Source organism: Filicampus tigris, chromosome 1 (genome assembly GCF_054856515.1).
Source record: "Filicampus tigris isolate MCC_2025a chromosome 1, RoL_Ftig_1.0, whole genome shotgun sequence".
Taxonomy (NCBI): domain Eukaryota; kingdom Metazoa; phylum Chordata; class Actinopteri; order Syngnathiformes; family Syngnathidae; genus Filicampus; species Filicampus tigris.
Genome location: NC_141217.1, coordinates 38,770,621 through 38,789,595, shown reverse-complemented (window position 1 = coordinate 38,789,595; position 18,975 = coordinate 38,770,621). Strand labels below are relative to the sequence as shown.

At 44.5% G+C, this 18,975-nt stretch overlaps 4 protein-coding genes and 1 non-coding gene across 6 annotated transcripts; 2 read left to right on the top strand and 3 right to left on the bottom strand.

The window, feature by feature from the left end:
* Positions 1–186: 186 nt before the first annotated feature.
* LOC147154027 (glycerol kinase) lies at positions 187–8,593 on the bottom strand. 2 transcript variants are annotated; one of them, XM_086039698.1, is made up of 21 exons: positions 8,372–8,593; positions 7,735–7,808; positions 7,557–7,663; positions 7,352–7,429; positions 7,204–7,283; positions 6,132–6,269; positions 5,945–6,054; positions 5,801–5,867; positions 5,629–5,646; positions 4,386–4,421; positions 4,239–4,306; positions 4,109–4,151; positions 3,948–4,028; positions 3,773–3,851; positions 3,606–3,702; positions 3,452–3,536; positions 3,222–3,342; positions 1,326–1,469; positions 1,173–1,259; positions 1,009–1,095; positions 187–928 (listed from the first exon to the last, which is right to left on the bottom strand). In XM_086039698.1, exons 1-21 carry the CDS (start codon positions 8,462–8,464, stop codon positions 918–920), a joined length of 1,704 nt encoding a protein of 567 aa, XP_085895824.1. In that variant the 5' UTR covers positions 8,465–8,593; the 3' UTR covers positions 187–917. The 2 variants fall into 2 exon arrangements, with proteins under 2 accessions (XP_085895824.1, XP_085895835.1); XM_086039709.1 differs by lacking the exon at positions 5,629–5,646.
* Positions 8,594–9,406: 813 nt separating this feature from the next.
* Positions 9,407–9,478, bottom strand: trnae-uuc (transfer RNA glutamic acid (anticodon UUC)). The gene has a single exon. It is a non-coding gene; the product is annotated as a tRNA-Glu (tRNA).
* Positions 9,479–9,595: 117 nt separating this feature from the next.
* On the top strand, positions 9,596–12,197 carry wbp4 (WW domain binding protein 4). Its single transcript, XM_086039506.1, has 10 exons — positions 9,596–9,759; positions 9,924–9,996; positions 10,084–10,146; positions 10,362–10,485; positions 10,564–10,776; positions 10,880–10,947; positions 11,023–11,089; positions 11,181–11,383; positions 11,457–11,680; positions 11,776–12,197. Coding segments are annotated over exons 1-10 (1,236 nt in total). The 5' UTR covers positions 9,596–9,757; the 3' UTR covers positions 11,975–12,197.
* A 35-nt stretch (positions 12,198–12,232) lies between these two features.
* On the bottom strand, positions 12,233–15,403 carry mtrf1 (mitochondrial translational release factor 1). The gene is made up of 9 exons (XM_086039493.1): positions 14,857–15,403; positions 14,600–14,697; positions 14,428–14,509; positions 14,204–14,311; positions 13,959–14,131; positions 13,773–13,890; positions 13,559–13,695; positions 12,643–12,741; positions 12,233–12,559 (listed from the first exon to the last, which is right to left on the bottom strand). The coding sequence occupies exons 1-9, from the start codon at positions 15,248–15,250 to the stop codon at positions 12,434–12,436; spliced, it is 1,335 nt and encodes a 444-aa protein (XP_085895619.1). The 5' UTR covers positions 15,251–15,403; the 3' UTR covers positions 12,233–12,433.
* A 7-nt stretch (positions 15,404–15,410) lies between these two features.
* Positions 15,411–17,676, top strand: ccdc122 (coiled-coil domain containing 122). Its single transcript, XM_086039519.1, has 6 exons — positions 15,411–15,531; positions 15,757–15,857; positions 15,976–16,368; positions 16,448–16,564; positions 16,628–16,701; positions 17,019–17,676. Exons 1-6 carry the CDS (start codon positions 15,507–15,509, stop codon positions 17,107–17,109), a joined length of 801 nt encoding a protein of 266 aa, XP_085895645.1. The 5' UTR covers positions 15,411–15,506; the 3' UTR covers positions 17,110–17,676.
* The last annotated feature ends 1,299 nt before the right edge of the window (positions 17,677–18,975 follow it).

The window sequence follows — 18,975 nt, the reverse complement described above, 5'->3', positions numbered from 1 at the left end:
TGCAAGGTGATCACCTAGGGGAAATGCGTTCCACTTCAAAATAACAAAAAAACGTGACAACTTCTTGTGTCAACTACAGTAGGTGTCAAATGCATTACCTGTCGTTTTACATTTTTTAAAAAAGAATTCACTTTTTTTCCAACAGACTGACTTCAAATGGCACAAAATTCAAAGGGAAAAAAAAGATATGTCAGAGCCAAGTTTATTTATGGTTTAGGATCATAGTGAGGCAAAGTGAACAGTGACAAAGAAAGACTTGTATTGTCCACACCAAACATTTTTGATGGCGTCTGATATTTGACCTTTTTTTAGCCCAGCCTACAGCGTTCACCTCTGCTTTCGGGTACACACGCAGCAATAAATATTGACCGACATTCACATGACAAGTGCTTTCTGTTTAACGCTTTGGAACAGGATTCATAGTTTACAAATGAATTCACTTGTGCTCATGCCAGGATTACCATCACTGGGGCAAATGCGTATGTGGGGAGGTGCACATGAACAGAACAGATATTCCGAGATTTTTTTTTTTTTTTTTTCCTAATATAAAAAAATAATGACTTAGTAGTACGGTACTCACAAAGTGAAAGACTAAATAAAGTGCGCTAAAAGTAGTTGAAGCAAATGGAGATTTTGGGAAGGGTCTTGGTAACAATGAAGAAGAATCATAATTGATTATGTACAAAAAAAAAACGCCTCAAGGATCACAACAACTCGGCAGTAAGTTCAGCTCATGAAACAGTCAGAAAAACAGACACCGACCGCATGCATACTCCTGCGACAGTTCATGTTCAACAAGAGACAGTAAATATAGGGGAGGTCCCCACTGAGTGTCAGTTCCCAAAACAGTCTTTCCTCTCCCTCGTGGAGTGACTTTTCGACAGTAGGTCTCTTTGTCCTTGCTGGCCGCCGGCAGACTAGTCGTGACCTTGAAGTGGCACAAAAGAAGTCTTGACCAATCGCAGACATTATTTGAGCGCTCTGGCGGTCAGCCAGCTGGACACCGACCTGCGAGGTAATTGGCTCCAATCAGCATCAGCATGCTGCCCATGATGTAGAAGCCCAGTGGGACGCTGCAGAAGATGCCGCTTTCGCCTGATGGCAAGATAACAAAGCATTGTGGGTCACGGACAGGAGGCTCAAAAACCACAAAGCAAACCGAAGCAGCCCACCATCGCCATTCGACGGCAGCTCTGTGGTCTCCCAGTTCATGGACTTCTGAACGGCTTTCTTCCAGCGGGCGTAGCGGAACTCGCTCTCTGCCACACACGCGCAGAGAAAAACATCAGCCGATGCGCAGTGGGGCGGACGCTTTCAAAACATACCTTCAGGGTTGATCTGAGGCTCAAACTTCTCCGACGTCACTTCACTCAGGTCGTCCGGGTTCAAACTCCACACGCTCACCCCCTCTGCTGCGCCGGCCGCCATCGCTGCGCCCAGAGCGGTGGTCTCTGGCATGGACGGTTTCACTGGGGGAAATAAGCAAACGGGATCATTTCCAAGCTTCCTTCACACAAGATGCAACCCCAAGAAACGGAATGCATCTCATTTGTTGGATTTGTCTGAGAATACCTTGAAAGCATAATCAAAGTCTCCCGTTATGTTCTTATTAGGGCTGTGCGCCTCTCCTCTCCGCAAAAAAACGTTTCCATACGTTTTTCAATATGTTAGGTTGCGGAACGATTCAAGGGCGGTTTGATTTGAAAGTGGAACGATTCGGTTCAGTTCGTTCGTGAGATTACGATTGCATGTTGAAAGTTTAGTTGGACCTGCAGATAGATGGCTGCTTAAAATTAGAGGCGGACCGGCCTGTGGATAGGTACAATTTTTTTTCCCCTGGGAAAAAAAAAAGGCAAATCGACAGAAGGGCAGCCACGCTGCAGACGGATGACGACTAACAGACGCTCAATTTTTAGTCAAATGCCCAGCTCTGTGCATGACGCAATTACTTTTTTGTTGTTATTTTACACACAGTTGAATGAAAGCCAACAGTCTTAAACTCGGGATTCCAAATGGACAGTGATCTTAAATTGGAGCAGCAAATCAGCCCTGTTGTAAAGTCGAGCTTTTTTCACCTTAGACAGCCGGCTAAGGTAAAGCCCCTCCTTTCCCATCAGCACTTACAAACAGTCATCCATGCACGCCTTTCTTACATCTCGGCTAGATGACTGCAACGCACTTTATTTTGGAGTCAGCCAGTCCTCCCTCAAGCGTCACCAGTTGGTCCAAAATGCTGCTGCCCGCCTCCTAAGTGGAGCTCGGAAGACGGAGCACATAACAGCAATTGTGGCCTCCCTTCACTGGCTCCCAGTGCATTTCAGGGTTCCATTTAAGATTCTCCTATTTGTCTTGAAATCATTAACTGGCCTGGCCCCGGCGTACCTCTCCGAGCTCCTCCACTCCTACGCGTGCACCTTCCCGCAGCCTCAGGTCCGCGGACCAGGCGCCGCTGGAGGTGCCGAGGACCAAGCGGAGCCTCGGGGGCGGGGGGGAAGCGAGCCTTTTCTGTCGCTGGTCCTTCCCTCTGGAATGAGCTCCCATTGGTTGTTAGGCAAGCCCCCTCTCTGTCCATTTTTAAAAGCCGGTTTCTTTTCTCTGGCTTTTGATCAGACCTGAAATTTTCGGCTCTTCTCCAGGTGTCAATTGTGTTTTGTGTTAATCTATCGGCTTTATTTGTTTATGTCTTATATATTATTTTTATTTATTGATACTTGTGTATTACGGCCTTTTATTGTCTTTATTTATTGTCTACTGTTTGTAAAGTGCTTTGTTACAGCTCGAGCAATTATGAAATGCGCTATATAAATAAAATGTTATTGTATCGTATTGTATAATTTGTCAGTACTGTAAATGTGTACTGTGCCAATTCTTTCTAAGATACATCTCTCCAATAAAGGACAATTCCATTCGTACCTCAATACATTTCAATGTGGAACGATTGGATGCACTCGCACCTTTTGAATAAAAAGAAAATGTTTAAAAACGGTTTTCCAGCTCAAACCGGTTTTTGTTTACACCCCTAGTTCATATGCGCATGTTCTGTTAACTGTGGCATTATGACGATTTGCCCTGATGAGTCACACCCTCTCCCCTGTGGCAAAACCGAGAGTGTTTTCATATGGCACCACTAGTTATTTTATCTGCTGCTAATGCGACACATATACATTGTTGTCGTGAAAAAATGCCGATGGAAACGTAGAGGGCAAAGAGGGAAGGCCTACCAACGGGGATGCAGAGTATGTCTGCCTGCAGCTGCATCAGCAACCTGTTGGACGTCATTCCTCCGTCTACCTGCAGCTGAGTGAGCGGGATGCCGCTGTCCTGATTCATGGCGTCCAGAATCTGCCAACAGATGCAAGAGCACAAATTCTAAGCTCACCTTCACACCACACGAAGAAAAAGGGTAGAGGGGAGTCTGTGTGAGCGAGCGCGCGCGTGTGTGTGTTGACACCTCTCGTGTCTGGAAGCAGACGGCTTCCAATGCAGCAAAAGCCAGGTGACTCTTATTGGTAAACTGCGTTAACCCGCAAATGACCCTGTGGCACAAAGAAAGCGTCCGTCAAACTCAGCTGTCCTGCTAACATGGGTTCCAAAATGGGCCTTACCCTCTCGCACTGGGCTCCCAGTAAGGCGCATAAAGCCCCGAAAAGGCAGGAACAAAATAACAACCGTAGGATGTCCCAACCGATGCGGCCAACTTCTCTGCGCAGAAAAAGAAAGCACAGGTCGTCGGGTCAACGATCAACGAGATGTGAGTGTTCGGATGACATACCGAGCTCTTCGGAAGATCCGATGATGCCGAGATTGTCCTGCAGCCAACGGACCACGGCTCCTGCGATGGCCACAGAACCCTGGCGAGAACACAGTGTTGGCCAAGGATGCCAAGAGGAAAGAGAGAGAGAGAGAAAGAAAAAAAAAAAAAAAAAAAGCCATTCCTGGTGCCGCACCTCCAACGCGTAGCAGGCGGGTTTGTCCCGACCCAGTTTGTAGGCCACGGTGGTGAGAAGCCCGTGCTCAGACATGACTGGCTGCAACAGAGAGCAGCAGTTAACCATTTGGGGCACATGACAACCTCCAGAGATGAGCAGGTCAGAGGCAGCGGCAGCACCTTGGCTCCAGTGTTGCGCAGCAAAAAGCAGCCTGTTCCATAACTGCAACACACACACAAACAAAAAAAAAAAAAAAGCATTTGCGACAACACTTTTTTTCCGTCTCAGCCACATGGCAGGCGGACTTACGTATTTTTAGCTTGCCCGTCCTGGAAGCACATCTGTCCAACCAACGCGGCCGACTGATCTCCAAGACACTGAATTCACGAGCAAACGCACGAGCATCAGATACGCAGCAACTGGCATCATCGCCCGATAACGTTGATAAATACTTACGCCGGAAATGGGAATACCAGAAAGTGCTCCTGATTTCTGCCAAACGATCACATGTGTTCATTTAGTGGGCTGCCATTTTGTTCCTATCACTCATAACAATATAGATATGACATTGAATGAAAGACCCAGGTTCTAAATGTCTATTGCTATAACAAAACTGCAGTACTCCACGTGTAACCACATTGTCCAAATTATGTCACCGTAAACAACGTTATTTGACCGCATAAAGTCAAATAACAGCGGTAATGAAGCAAACTGAACGGGTCAATATAAGGTGCCTTTGATGTCCTCATCAGAAACATTTAGTCGCGGAATCGTCAAACTCTCAAGAGTTCTCATAAGTGACCAAACATTTGCACACATGCCGGTACAATTATAAGTCTCTAAAACACATTTCGAAATGAAGGTTCATCATTTTCTCAACAAATGCTAACATTAGCCAAAATTGTCAGCAAGTTCACATAGGACGCTGTTTGGGTGGGCATTGTCTGCTTGCAGTTGAAGTTAGATTTTATGTGTGGGAGCTTGACCAATATGCATTTGTCGTAGCATAATATCTACTTCATAGAATGAATACTAAGTTGAATGGATTTGTTTGTTTCTGATGAAATGGGGACGTCTCAAATGCACCTCATGGTGGCATTGACTAAAACAGCGCAGGTCATATGGGGGCTCGCTTTCTCCACATATGGTTCCATTTTAACAATGAATATCTCTGAAAAAATAAGTTCTAAAGAATCCTGCCCCAAAACAAAAGTGTTATTCGTGAAATATTCATAATAGTCGTAAAATATTCACTCCCCCCCCCCAAGTTAACAAAAATATCATCTTAGCGGGCAAAAAGCCAAAATAAAGATACATATTGAACGACACCAGTGTTCATGTGCGCATGGCCTCAATGTTTTCACTTCTTTGTGAGGCCACTAAGGTGCGTTCAAAGAGTGAAAAGACCTCGGAGCTTTCATGCAATCGGTGGAGCAGAAGATGGAAAGTGCCAAGTCACGAGAAGCAAAGCCAAGCGGCCCATTTCCAAATGGCAACACATCAAGTGCATTTATTTGTAGCAGCAAGAACATTTGCATTCAATTGAAATGGCAGATTTGGTGATTTTCTTTCACAAAATTGCAACGGACAACTAACTCTCTGCTACAGAAGTTGGAAATGAGCTTGCCGAGCAGAGCAGAAGCAACCACACAGAAGAAGCGGGGCGATGAAGAAAGTGGCGAGTGACAATATGACTTACCCAGCTAGAACTTATTTTCTACCAGTGAGAGAGGGGAGACAACGGCACACAAAATAACGCCTAAAAGAGTTTCTCAGTCAACGTTCATGCACTCAGAACAGCACTGGTTATTTTGGAAGCGGCCCGGCTCTTGAAAAAAAACAACAAAAAAACATTTGTGACGATGGCTCACCATGAGGCCGTAGATTTCAGAAGAGCTTCTCACTCGGGGCAGAATCTCCATCGGAATACCAAAATATCTGATTGGGGTCACGAAAAAGCATTAGCCCCACGGCATAACGTTGCCAAAGTGACAAGTGGTTAGTAGGTGTCGTACTTGCAGAGCTCCGGGTCCCAGTCCATGGTGTGAATGTTGAACAACATGGTCCGACTGGCATTGGTCACGTCCGTGCAGTGGACGCCTCCAGACTTGCCTCCGGTTAAACACTGGAGGACGTTTTCACCCAGTCATGCTCAACTTCGTTTAACCAGAAAAGAAAGGCAAGCAGCAACAAAGGCCTCACCCAAATGAGCCACGAGTCCACGGTGCCAAACATGGCGCGGTGGGAAAGCACAGCTTTGTGGACTTGGTCCACATTGTCCATCAACCAGCGAAGCTTCACCGCACTGAAGTAAGTGCTGATGGGGAGGCCGGTTTTGTGCTGGATGATGTAAAGAGGAGGCGGGAGGGGGGGGGGGGGGGGGTGAGCGGCCGTATCAATTTACAGGATTGAACGGCTTACACAATTTTCATTTGCCATGTATGTTCTGGGTCCATTTTTCAGGAGCAAAAATATCATCACCATAATTGACACATCGGCGAGTCAGAAAGAAAGGTCTTTGTTTACAATTGTCATTGTGTTAAATGGAATTTAACAAAAGTAGTCAAAAGTGTCTGTACTCAGTACTCAAGGAATGAATACTTGTTCTGGTATCAGTCTGAACAAAGTGGTATTGAACATCAGTAACAAACTACAGCTTTTTTTTTCTCAATAATCCTCATTCAATGTCGCAGATAAAAAAGCGTATTTTGGAAGCGACTTGTTTTTGTACCAAGGCGGCCTCTGAGTATGGCTGCTTTTTGTTATGATCACAATGTATGATCGTTTTTACTCTTTCATTGTTTCAAGCTTGCTCGTGGACAACGTTACTACTGACCCCTGCTAAAAAACAACAACAAAAAAAAGATTACCATCACCACCATTTTCCTTGAACACACGATTGATTCTAAAATCAAGACACCCATAAAATTTGGCCCAGAACAGCCTTAGTGTACACAAACTTTAAATCGCTGCTACAAAAGAATGACATTTTTATTACATTGATGACGTCTAATAATATTTTCATTCTTGTTTATTTTGGTTTACTTTAGGGATTGATTGATTGATTGAAAATAAAATGTTATCATGCATTTCAATTCGTCAAAACCATGCAGCAAACGGAAACAATTTAATGTAAACACTAGTACCGGTATATCATTGAACAATTTAAAGAGCAAACTGGAAATTACAATAGCAGACAAAAAAAACACCTTCGGAAAAAGTTTCATTACATATGCATTAACTCAGAAAGTTGCATGATTGGTGAGGTGTTCACCTTCAAGTGGTTTTTATTCCTCCCTGGAGTTTTGTTGATCAGACTCTCAACTGTGGATTGAGTGCGCAGGTCAAGCCAAACTGGGAAATAAGAGGAAAATAAGTTTTCTTGCTAAGGGTATATTTTACACTGATGAAAGAAATATTACCTATTGCATTGTACAACGGCTCCCCAGTTTCTTTGTCCCAAACAAGTGTGGTTTCCCTTTGGTTGGTCACTCCAATCGCTGGAAAGAAACAAGGTAAAAATCGCAATAAATGGGCAAAGTGTATCATAAAATCCCGAGAGGGATCTTAAAATGAGCATTACTCGCGGGATTTTACAGTCACTGCAAAAGTCCCGCTGCTGCATACCTTTAATATTAGCGATGTCAATATTGAGTTGTGTGAGTTTTTCACACGTGCGCTCCATGCACTCGTACACAGACTGCAAGATTTCTTTGGGGTCCTCCTCCACCCATCTGAGAGGCACAAACACAATTCAGGTCTCGGACTGATTCATTTGTGGATGATTATTTCATCACACACTGACCCTTCTTTGGGGAAGCTCTGTTTTATTTCCACCTGGTGGTGGCTGAGGAGTTCAGCCGTTTTGGAATTGAACACCTACCAAAAGAGCACACAAGAGTTATACGCACGGTTATACATTATGACTATTTACTGCCCCAGCTAGCGCATACTGTATACTAGCTGAGACGCAAAGGCCCCTGTGAGCCAAACTTGTTTTCATCGAGTGCTGTATCGCAGTTGTGGTTGCGCCCCTTCTCCCGAGTGAATATGATTAATTATGAATAACAGCCTATTATTGAAAGTAATTTGAGCAAAAGTGTTATTTCAGAAGTGTGTATCAAACTACCCCTAGAAGTACGGAGCTCCATCACTTTCAAAAAGGTTGGTGACACCTGAGCTAGAACAGGAGGAACTTCTTGCACACTTCCAAACATGTTCTGCCGTCCCATCGTGTTTTAATAACTTATCATATTTGTATGGGTTTGAACCTAGGTCAACCGTATATTGATGTGGAGGGCTGAGTTTGACTTTGACATCTGTGGTGTAACACTAAATAAATATAATGCTATATTGCAAGCCGTTTGTGTGATACGTATGGACAAGAAATAGCACGAGCGAGTTAACCCCGGGTGTTGCCCCACTCGTGCACGCAGTCTTACCAAGAACCGTGTGGAGCTGGTGCCCTGGTCGATGGCAGCAACCAGCGGCCCGAGCGTTACGCGGTGTGACGACCCAGCCATGGCGCTGATCATGGGGAGCTCCGCAGCACCGAAGCCCCGCAGCCAGTTGGACGCAAAACCGGTTGCTTTGCTTGAGCGACGGGATAATTCAAAGGGCGTGTAATCAGGCGCCTACTTTTTGCGTAGTTATTTTCTCATCGGCGCTTGGTTATGACGTGTCAGCCCTCACAGCTCGGGTTTGGTTTTAGATAGATAGATAGATAGATAGATAGATAGATAGATAGATAGATAGATAGATAGATAGATAGATAGATAGATTACCTAATTGAATTCAGACACTTACTTAATATATTAATGTAATGAATTGATTAATTAAAGGTGGTCGCTGATGGCGTAGTGGTACACACGTGTAGTGAGTTGTGTGCGGCCAGCGCGGGATCCGTCTCCGCTGAGTGACAGTGTCTGTGTATGCCCTGCTGGGGTAGGCTCCAGCGCCTCCCCGCGACCCTGTACAGGATTAAGTGGTGTGGAAGATTACACAGAAATTAAAGGTGTAAAGTATCCTACAAACGGGAAAAAACAGCAGCATTGTCAATGGACAAATCTAAATCTAATTTAACAAGGAAAAAACAGATTTTCATGCTGCATGTTGGTATATGGTAAGTCTAATTAATTACACTGGCCGTTTTGCACGGCAGTGTATTGCTCATTTCCGGTGGAAATGTCATGTGTTATAACATTAACAGTTCCCTCTGTCAATATATTAATCGAACTTGGTTTGCGTTCCCATGCCTAGCGTAAAAGTTATTTTCATGCCACAACCCGAACTGCAACTGCTGCGTGCATAAGAGTAAAGTGAGAAGTCTAATTTTACCGACGGTGATATTAATAAGATGTTAACGCACTTTGGATCTCTATATATCGACGATGTATGTGAGAAAATGGGATTGTTTTCTGACTTCACCAAGACAGTCCACAGTAGTACAACAACCTTCTTCGGAGGCAGAAAAGATGTTCCCATACCGGGAGTCGAACCCGGGCCGCCTGGGTGAAAACCAGGAATCCTAACCGCTAGACCATATGGGACATGCCGAAATATGAATTCTGTGCAATTTATAAAGCATTAGACACTGCTTATGAGCGGCACAACTTATATATCACTATACGTTTGTATCCATGGTCGGTGTAATACCTCAAAACGGTATTCATATCTCAAATATCGTGACTATTTGAACGAGGATAGCAGCGTCATTGTGGTGACGTCATCAGCAATGGACAATATAGTTCCTGGAATGTGTACAGCCCGGGTCTCGTTTTCTTCGTTTTAACTCATTCCTGCCTTACAATCACACTCAAATAATATCAATGTAAGTACCCAGTTTAAAGTACTTGACGTGTAAAGTAAAAACAACATTGCCTTGGGCTACGTGTAGTTTTTAGGGAAGAATATCGATCTATATACTTCTAGTTAGCCACATAGCTGTTAAGGCTACAACTCGTAGGCAACTAATGTTTTTACTTTTCTTTTCAGGGCTGACTACTGGAAGTCACAACCGAGGAAATTCTGCCAATACTGCAAGTGTTGGATTGCGGACAATAAGCCCGTAAGTGAGCCCCACTTTGCTTGTTTATTGCGAGGACAGTGTTCATGTGATGCTCACGTCTTCAATCGTGTTTATTTTGCATTCTAGAGCATCGAATTTCACGAAAGAGGGAAGAATCACAAAGAAAATGTGGCAGCCAAATTTTCCGAGGTATTGTATTTGTTTCTTGCATTTTGACGGTTACTGGATCAGGACGTGACACTTCTTTTAACTTTGTTGCCATACTAACAGCTACGAAAAATACAGTATGTCAGTTTTGGCATCATCCTCATTACTGGCACAAGAGATAAGAACCACTCTGAGAAGTCTGACTTCTTATTGGCTACCCCCGGCTGTTATTTGTCACTATCTATCTGTACTTGTAGATCAGAAAGAAGAGCGTCCAAAAGGCGAAGCAAGAGGACCGTATGTCCAAACAGTTTGCAGCAATGGAGGAGGCTGCGCTGAAGGCGTATCAAGAAGACCTGAAAAGGATGGAAATGGACTCGGGTAACTGTGTGAGACGCTATGTTGAAAATTGGTCATAAAACATCTGTTTTCTTAACTATAATTAATTTCTTGTGTCAGGAACCGGTCCTTGTGTCCAAACCGCCGTAGCGCCACAACCTAAAGCACCACCTGTGGTACTGTGCGAGCCACCACCACATAGAAAAAAATATCAAAAGAAAACAGAGAAACCAAGGAAGTCATCTGGGGAGCAAAACAGAACACAGAGTCTGTGTTGGGTGGAAGGACGGACAGAAGACGGACACGCATACTATTACAACACAGCAACTGGAGGTAAAAATAACCTGAAGTCTTTTTTTGTTTGTTTTAAGAGCTATCGTTGTAACATTGCTTCTCTGTCAGATTCACCACTTGGATCTATGTATTTTTGCTGCAGACTCTCGGTGGGACAGACCTGAAGGGCTGCAGGGTAGCTCAGACTTTATGCAGCACGGACAGCACAAGGTTATATAAATATATATTTTGCTTCTAAAACCCCTTTAAAGTGCAATTCTATCTTACTGCTTTCTTTGTCCATAGAGTGGTACTTGGATGGAAAGTGTCAGCCCTGAAGGATACGCATATTGGTACAATACAGAAACTGGAGGTTCGATAACTACCTATCACACAGTTTTCGATGATACGTTTTGCTGTCGTAGCAAGCAGTAATCTCAAGCCACATTTGTCTTACCTTTCAGAGTCCAGATGGGAAAAGCCAAATGACTCACCACCCGCTGATGAAACTCCTGAATCCAGCTTGGCAACTGGCAGTGAGAAAGCAGTTGAGGAGAAGCTGACTTCAGAAGGAGACAACGGCTGTAATGAGGCTCAGTTGTCACAGGGCGCAGAAGTGACTGACCACCCGAGCCCGCCGTCCGTTGCCCCACAAAATAGCTTTAGGGTAAGAACAAATAAAATGGAGAACATTCATTTGCCGTACTCATGTATTCAAACTTCCTTATGGGCTATTTCAGAAAAGGAAAGCAGAGGGTGAACCTTCAGGAAAGGATGAAGATGATCAAACAAGCAACAATATGCCTCAAGAGGGTGCTAAGGAGGAGAAGAAAGAGGAGGTCCAAAGCACAACCACTGAACCTGAAGTGAAACAACAACAAGAGGAGGTGGCAAAGGCTAAGAGGCCAAAGTCACTGAACCCGTATGGAGTTTGGGAACAGATCAAGGAGGAGAAGGATCCATAGTAAGTGTGCCTTTCAAACTTGTGGCAGCTGGAGCTGTTGCAACTTTTAGATGATTCGTTTCAGCAACTCGTGTCTGTTCTCTTTTGCCCGCTAGCGCCAATGTGGACTTACAGTTGCCCAAAGTGGAAGACAAAGACGCTGCCCCGACAGAGTTGCCGCCGGAACCGAAACCAAAGTTCAAGGAGCGCATCATCACCTCACTCGGAGTGGAAGGCGGAACCACTTCATTCAAGAAAAGCAAAACACAGAATGGAAAATCCAGAAGCTTTCGACAGAGAGACAATGATGACTAGCCACATTTTTTTGTGTTTGCTGAATTTTAAATGAATCTGATTTTGTAGTTCATGTTCATTTTAATGTTGCTTTTGAACCCGTGCAGGAGGTTAATGATGGACTGACAGCATGTGACCAGCTGCTGGTGTGTGAGTGTGTAAAGCTGATAGGTGGCCCCGCAGTGTCATGATGACAGCGTCAATGTCGTCAGAGTCTAATAAATACAACACGTTTTCCACAAAATGTCTTTGAAATGGTTCCTTAATATCAACTTTCAGTTTGTTACCAAGAAAATGTTATTTTTATTATTTTAGGATACATAGTTTTTTCACAGGCTTAGTCAATGTACAGTAAATTGCAAATAACATATTTCCACAAGTAAAAACCGCAGTGTGACTACACCTCATGTCCCGTGTTTATCGATAATGATAAACACGGGATGTTTATCGATATCAAACCCCAAACTTGACCGCAAGCTGTCAGTCTGCGGAAGAGTACACACTGCTTCTGCTGCTCGCCACCAGGTCCAGAAGCGCCTCCCTTTCTGCGTGTTCAAGTACGACAGTGATGAGATGATCAAGCGCCTCCCCTCCCCGCATGAACTCCTGACGTGGATGAGAAGAACATGCAGAAATGTGACAGATGTCGTAGCTTGGGTCACTTTTTGAGTTCCGTTTCAGGAGCTAACCTTAATATCTCTGCAAATGTAGCCAATACGGTGGTCTGTGATGCGATCCTGGCTGAAGTTGTAGGTGCGAATCCTCTCTGACTGCGAGCGTGTTCCCACCTGCCATGAAGACACGCGGCTCAATGTTAATTAAAATGATACCTTTGAAATAAAGTAGATTAATTCCGGCGAGACAGCAGCCAATCGGAGTCCCAACTTTTCATTCCCTACTTTGGTTTGCAGGTTGAAGAAGTAAACAGAAAGTCGTAGCAAGAAGTGAACGATGACCGAACGTGCAACTAAACGCGCCGCTGATGGGCAGCCGTGACTTGGCCGCATCTTCGAAAGATGAAGCTATTTTGGCGAGAGAGGTACCACACCGTCGCTTGTGTGGCGGTATCTGCAAAGTGAGGTGGACTAAATGAAGCAGTTGTACAAAGGTATGCCCTCAAAAGTAGGCAACGCAGCAATCCTGTTGACAGTCCGCGAAAAGCATGTACCGTAAAAGCCTGTGAATAACACGGACCCGTGTATAATACGCCCCCACAAAATCACCCTTATAAAGCATTTCTTTCTCTGTCGTTGAGTATTAACTTTCTGAGCGTCATGTCTGCCGTCGCATCCAACCCCCACCCCACCCCTGGTCAATTTTGTGATGACCGTCGCCGGAAAAAGTAGCTCAATGACACGCAGTTGGAGGAAGATTGCTGAAGAAATATAATCTGTAATCCAGTCTTCTGTTTAGATAAAAATAACTTCAAATAATACTAATATTAACTTTGTTGAACTTGGTAGTACAAACTTGGAAGGGGCGTGACGCAGTTCTGCCATTTCGAAGACGACACAAGTTTGTGTCTTCAAGAGTATCGTGATTTTTAATACTGCATTCTTACAGCCCTGTATGAAATTGCCGATTTTTTTCCAGGAGTCATCTTACCTGCTGCTTACGTGCCAACTTCTTCTGCTCAGTCTCTTTACCCATTTTGCTCTGGTAGAGGCGGGCCTGTAGCACACGCAAGGCAGTTTCTCTGTTCTGCAGTTGAGAGCGGGTCTGTTGACATTCCGCTGTGATACCTGAGAGGGAAAAATTGCGATTACAGCAGGAGTGAGCAAAAGTCTTGAGAAGCTTGACAGCTGTCGGAATGGCATACCTGAGGGAATGTGAACAATGCGCACTGCGCTATCAGTTGTGTTCACACTTTGACCCCCAGCACCTCGAGATCTGAACGTGTCAACACGCAGCTCTTTAGGGTCGATGCTGACATCCACCTAGAGCACGCGCGTTAGCTTCAAACTCGAGTTGTTGAAATTGAGAGCTACTGAGGAAGTTACCGTACCTCTACAGGCTGAGGCAGGACGATCACAGTCATGGTTCCAGTGTGGATGCGCTGCATCCTGGAGGAAAGGCCCACCTCAGGAATCCTCTGCACCCGGTGTATTCCCCCCTCATGCTTCAGATGTCTGTACACATTCTCGCCAGCTATCCGCACGGCCGCGTGGTGCAAACCACCTGAGAAGGTCAGGAGAAAAAGTTCGAGGCTCCGGTGTATCTCGGCGTGCAGAATATCTACAGTCTACAGACCATATTCTTTAGGAGTGTAGTTCAACATCTCAAAATCCCAGTTCTTGTAAGCGGCAAAACCCTGGTACATGTCAAACATTTCTCTGGTGAATTGCTGACATATATCACCTAAAAAAAAATCATTATTGAAATAAACCTCTCATAGATGACATTCAAACAAAATGTGAGGAATATTCAGGTTCACGCATCTGTGTCCAGACTGCAAGTGAATAAACCTCACAAACCTCCTGTCGTTCGTCCTGAAACAACCTCCAGCAGAATGTTACTAGAGTCCAGAGGGTCACTTGGCAAGAGAGCTTTGATTAACTAGAGAGAGAGAAAAAATACTCAACCATACCACTGAATTTTCTACATTACAAAATAACTTTGATCATGCATGTGCTCTTGCATGCTTACCTCTTTCTTTAATACTGAAAGCCTGTCTTCAATTACAGCTTCCTCTTCTTTCAGCAGCTGAGCAAACTGTTCAGCTTCATCTTTGGAACCAGCTGGTGCTACAGTCATGAGAGCAAAGTCATCTCATCATAAAATAAATGATAACTATGAGAATTTCCACTGATAACTATGAAAATTTCCACAGATTAGACTAAGGTGCATGTGATATGTGAGAAAACAATGCATTCCCCAAAATGAGAGAGGGGGGGTGTACTTACAATGCAAAATGGACTGAACTTCGTCAAGATCTTTCAGCGCCTGTTCGACATTGTAAAAGACGTTTGCCAATGGCAGCAGCTCTGTGTATTTCTTCACCATCACTTTCCTGTCAGCTTCGCTCAGGTTTGAACGTTGTAAATTTTGCCCTAGAGCTTTGTGATTGTCCATGAGCGCCCGAAGATACATTTGAACAGAATCGTTTTCGTACAAGTCCCCCACATCGCTGTGAAAGAGGCGCCTTGTCGCCCATGTACCACGGCGTTGTGCCAGTGCAATTGTCGCATGCTTTGCATCAGTGTGTCCTAAGCTTGTCCTCCACCGTCCTCTTTTTAGGTTGGTGTAAACTACGCAGTAAGAGACGTTACGCAAGCGACACAAACTACGAGAAAACATTTGACGATGTATTTTTTGGCGCACATTAAATAGATGAATAAAATCAAAGCAACGTTGCGGTCAGTTTGAAGAGATTTTCAAAACAAAAACATGGGATAGAAACCCGGAAGTAGTTGTCGAAATGACGGACGCGATGCTACTGCAGAGCACTCTGGGAGTTGGAGTTTAAATGCAGACATAGTTTCACGTCACTCTCTTGGCAATCCTTGGCTCTTAGTTTATTTAGAGAGAAAAAGCTCACTTCGCTAATGTTAAAATGTTGAATTCGGCCGCTTGTACAGGTAGGTGAACAAATTCAAACGCGCATATTTTGCAAATTTAGTTACTATATTCCTTTTTAAAAATGCCTTTTTCAATGCTAACATCACCAGCTCTACCATTCGTTTTTACCCTCTAAATGTAAGGCTGTTTGGCCAAATTTTATATTGGGGCTGTACCTTTTATCCACAGGTATATATTTCAATTTATAAGGAAATTGATACTTTGTTCCTATATCTGACCTTCAGGAGCTCAGAGTCAATTATCAGTAGGTGTTGAAAATATTAGCCAACGTGACAATGAGACTGAAACTCTGCAAAAAGACCAGGAGACTCTCAACTACCTACAGGTTCGTTTTTTTCCCCCCTCAATATTTGTTTTTACAAAATCATAGTAAATAAAATTATTCATTTTAGTTGCACTAAGAGAATGCCTGTCTTTGCATAAATGGCGAATGCCTTTGCCAGGCGACTCTACTGGATGTGCAGAAGAAAAGCAATGAGGCTGAGAAAAAGCTGAGACATACAACGAGAGAACTCCTTATCGTGGAGGATGACATGACACATTTGGAGCAGCAAATGCAGGCCGGACGTGACCACTGTGCCTCCATCACAGTGGACAAGACAAAACTCCTGGAGCAAATAAGTGAGGAGGAGGAGAAGGCCTGCATGGCACGGGCTCAGTTTGACATTTATCGAAGAAAGATGGAGGGCCACAGGCAGGCGGTTTTGTGCACGGTGACCCAGACTGATGCTTGCAAAGAGGAGAGGAGAACACTTGTCCAGAAGCTGAGGAAGTCCAAGGAGGAGCTTAAGGAGGATTTAAAAAATCCACATGGAATCAAAGTCCAGTCAGCAAAGGTCAATTTGTAAAAATCGGGTTTTGGCCACCATGTTGATGTCCACACAGCTGTACAAAGCATGGATTTTATCTCTCCAGACAGAGATTGATGCTCTGACACAGGAACTTGCAGAGGTGATGGAAACTATAGCGCAGCGGAGGGAAAGTCTTCAGAAAGAGTCGGAGACCCATGCCCAGATAAAGCACGACATTGAGGTATGGCAAAAGAAACTTCCTTGGCTGCCGAATGTGTTTCACGTTGTATTTGTTCTGCCTTAGGGCCAAACCAAGCGCTTTGATGCCATCATCAAGCATCTTCACTGTCAAATCAGCAAGGCCCAGGCTGCCCACAGGTAAAAACGAATAAGCCACTTGATCATTTTTTTTCAAGCAATAGGTGCCGGGACTTCTGGGTGGCAGAAAAGTGATGACCTGACCTGAAACCACGTGGGAAGTACATGTGACATGTTGAAAATGTCTTTTTTTTGTTTGTTTGTTTGTTTGTTTGTTTGTTTTGTTTTGGGGTTCTATTTTTCCCCCCCAAATTTTCCGTGGAAAACGCATATTGGAGGTGTATCAGATTTTTATCCGGATAGCAAGGGTCCACCGCATAGTCTTTGCCTCTGTGGTGATAAGTTCACGGAGAGACATCTGTCCCTGATCTATGCAGGCTAATGTCCAGAGACATCTACCACATGGAGAGACGGAAAGCTGAGCTCCAAAGGCATCTGGGATTATCAAATGACTCTGGTCAGTGCTAAATCCACATAGACACACGACTAGATTGTGGCATGGCACATTGGCAAGTCACGAGCTCGTGAGTTGTTGCCACAACAAGCCAGCAGAGGACAGCAGTGTCAAATAAATGTATAACTTAATACAGCCACAACCCAAACATGCCGGTACAATAGTCCTTGTTCTAACAGCTACTGGCGAGAATATAAATATACAGTATTTGTCCGTTATTGCAGCGTATTGTTTTACGTGTATATGAATATGTTTTGCATCCGGACGAGTTTCAAGAGTCAACGAGCAGCCTTTTTTTTGCCCACCCGCCCCCATGTTAGCGGCGCATCAGCTCGTCCCGACCGCAACAGTCCGAACAAAAGCTTCAACTGTCGATATGTTTTGGTACACACTGTTCCAGCTTCCGCCTCAGTGACTCTCCTGATGCAGGGCCAAGTGACAGTCCCACTGCAGGCTAACAAGGGCGAGACCGTGCCACGGCCACCCAATCTCAAAATTAAATGGCAATAATTGGTAGACGTCGGTACCATTTCTGGTTGTACATTTGAAGCATGGTTAGTTTGTGGAGTAAAAAGACAATAAAATTTCAGCTCTACTAATGAACATTGTATTCATATATTTCATTCTGGTGTTGAGAAGGGACACAAACACGCAGAGATGATGAAAATGCTCGGGCGTGTTTGGTAATGTCAGGGAGGTGTTCATTTGAACACATTTGAATCAAAAGCGTGATCGTCCTTGCGGAAGCAAACATTTTGACACAGATTGAACTACGCAGATATGTCACGTTGTGGTTGCTGTCGCACCTGCAGCTTTCGCGGGACAATCGAGGCCGAACGTGCCAGTTGTGTAAATACAAAGGTCCGTTTTTAATATCTCACTCAAGCACCAACGTTGGGGGGGGGGGGGGGGGGGGGCGGTCATTCCCTGAATGGTGCATTGTTGGAGATCATCCAGCTGGCGTGCATGGGACGTCTGCTGCACCGCACCGCTGCTTGGCTCGCCCTCATTAAAAGCACTCAGAGATGACAGCGCTCTCTACTCCATCCTGTTTCTCCAGAAAACAGGCCCAGCCCGCCTTTACACGAGCAGTCCAATTTGCACGCACATTCACACTCAAGACACACAAGCACGCATGTGTAGATCTGAAAACAAACACCAAGTATGCCCGTGGCAAATTTGAGCATTATTCTTAAAGGGAAGTCAACCCAAATGTGTTCTCGACAACAACAATATGTTCTATGCAGCCGCACTAGTCCAAACACGGCATTCTGATCGATATTGTGTGAGTGAAGTAGTCAAATCCAACTGTTTTTATCCAATTCCGGGGGCGGCCATTTTGTCACTCTCTGTCAACTGAAAATGACATCACAGTTGCTCAGGTACAAACCAATCACGGCTCACCTTCAGAAAACAGGTGAGCCGTGATTGGTCGTTACCCGAGCCCCGAGTAGGTGTGATGTCATTTTCAGTCGACAGAAGTGACAAAATGGCCGCCCCCGGAGATGGCTTAAAACAGGAGGATTTTGCCCTTTAACTCATATTCCACAAATGCAATATTAATCCAAATGCCTTGTTTAGACTAGTGGAGGCACATAGAACATGTTTTTGTAAAGAAATGATTTGGGTTGACTGAAACAAGTGTAGTGTCAATTTTTAGCTCGGAGTAATGCTGCGTTCGATGCCATTTAACCTCATCATGCTCCTCCTGTGTGGTCACATATGCGACCCTTTAACCGTGAATTTCTTGCATTCGTTTGGAACAAGCTTTCTCCGGGCAAACAATAACTGCCACCGTATCATAATCATAACGCAGGCGCGACTTTGACGCCAGGAAATGACATCAGCGTGAGCAGGCTGATTATTTATGCTTCACGAAG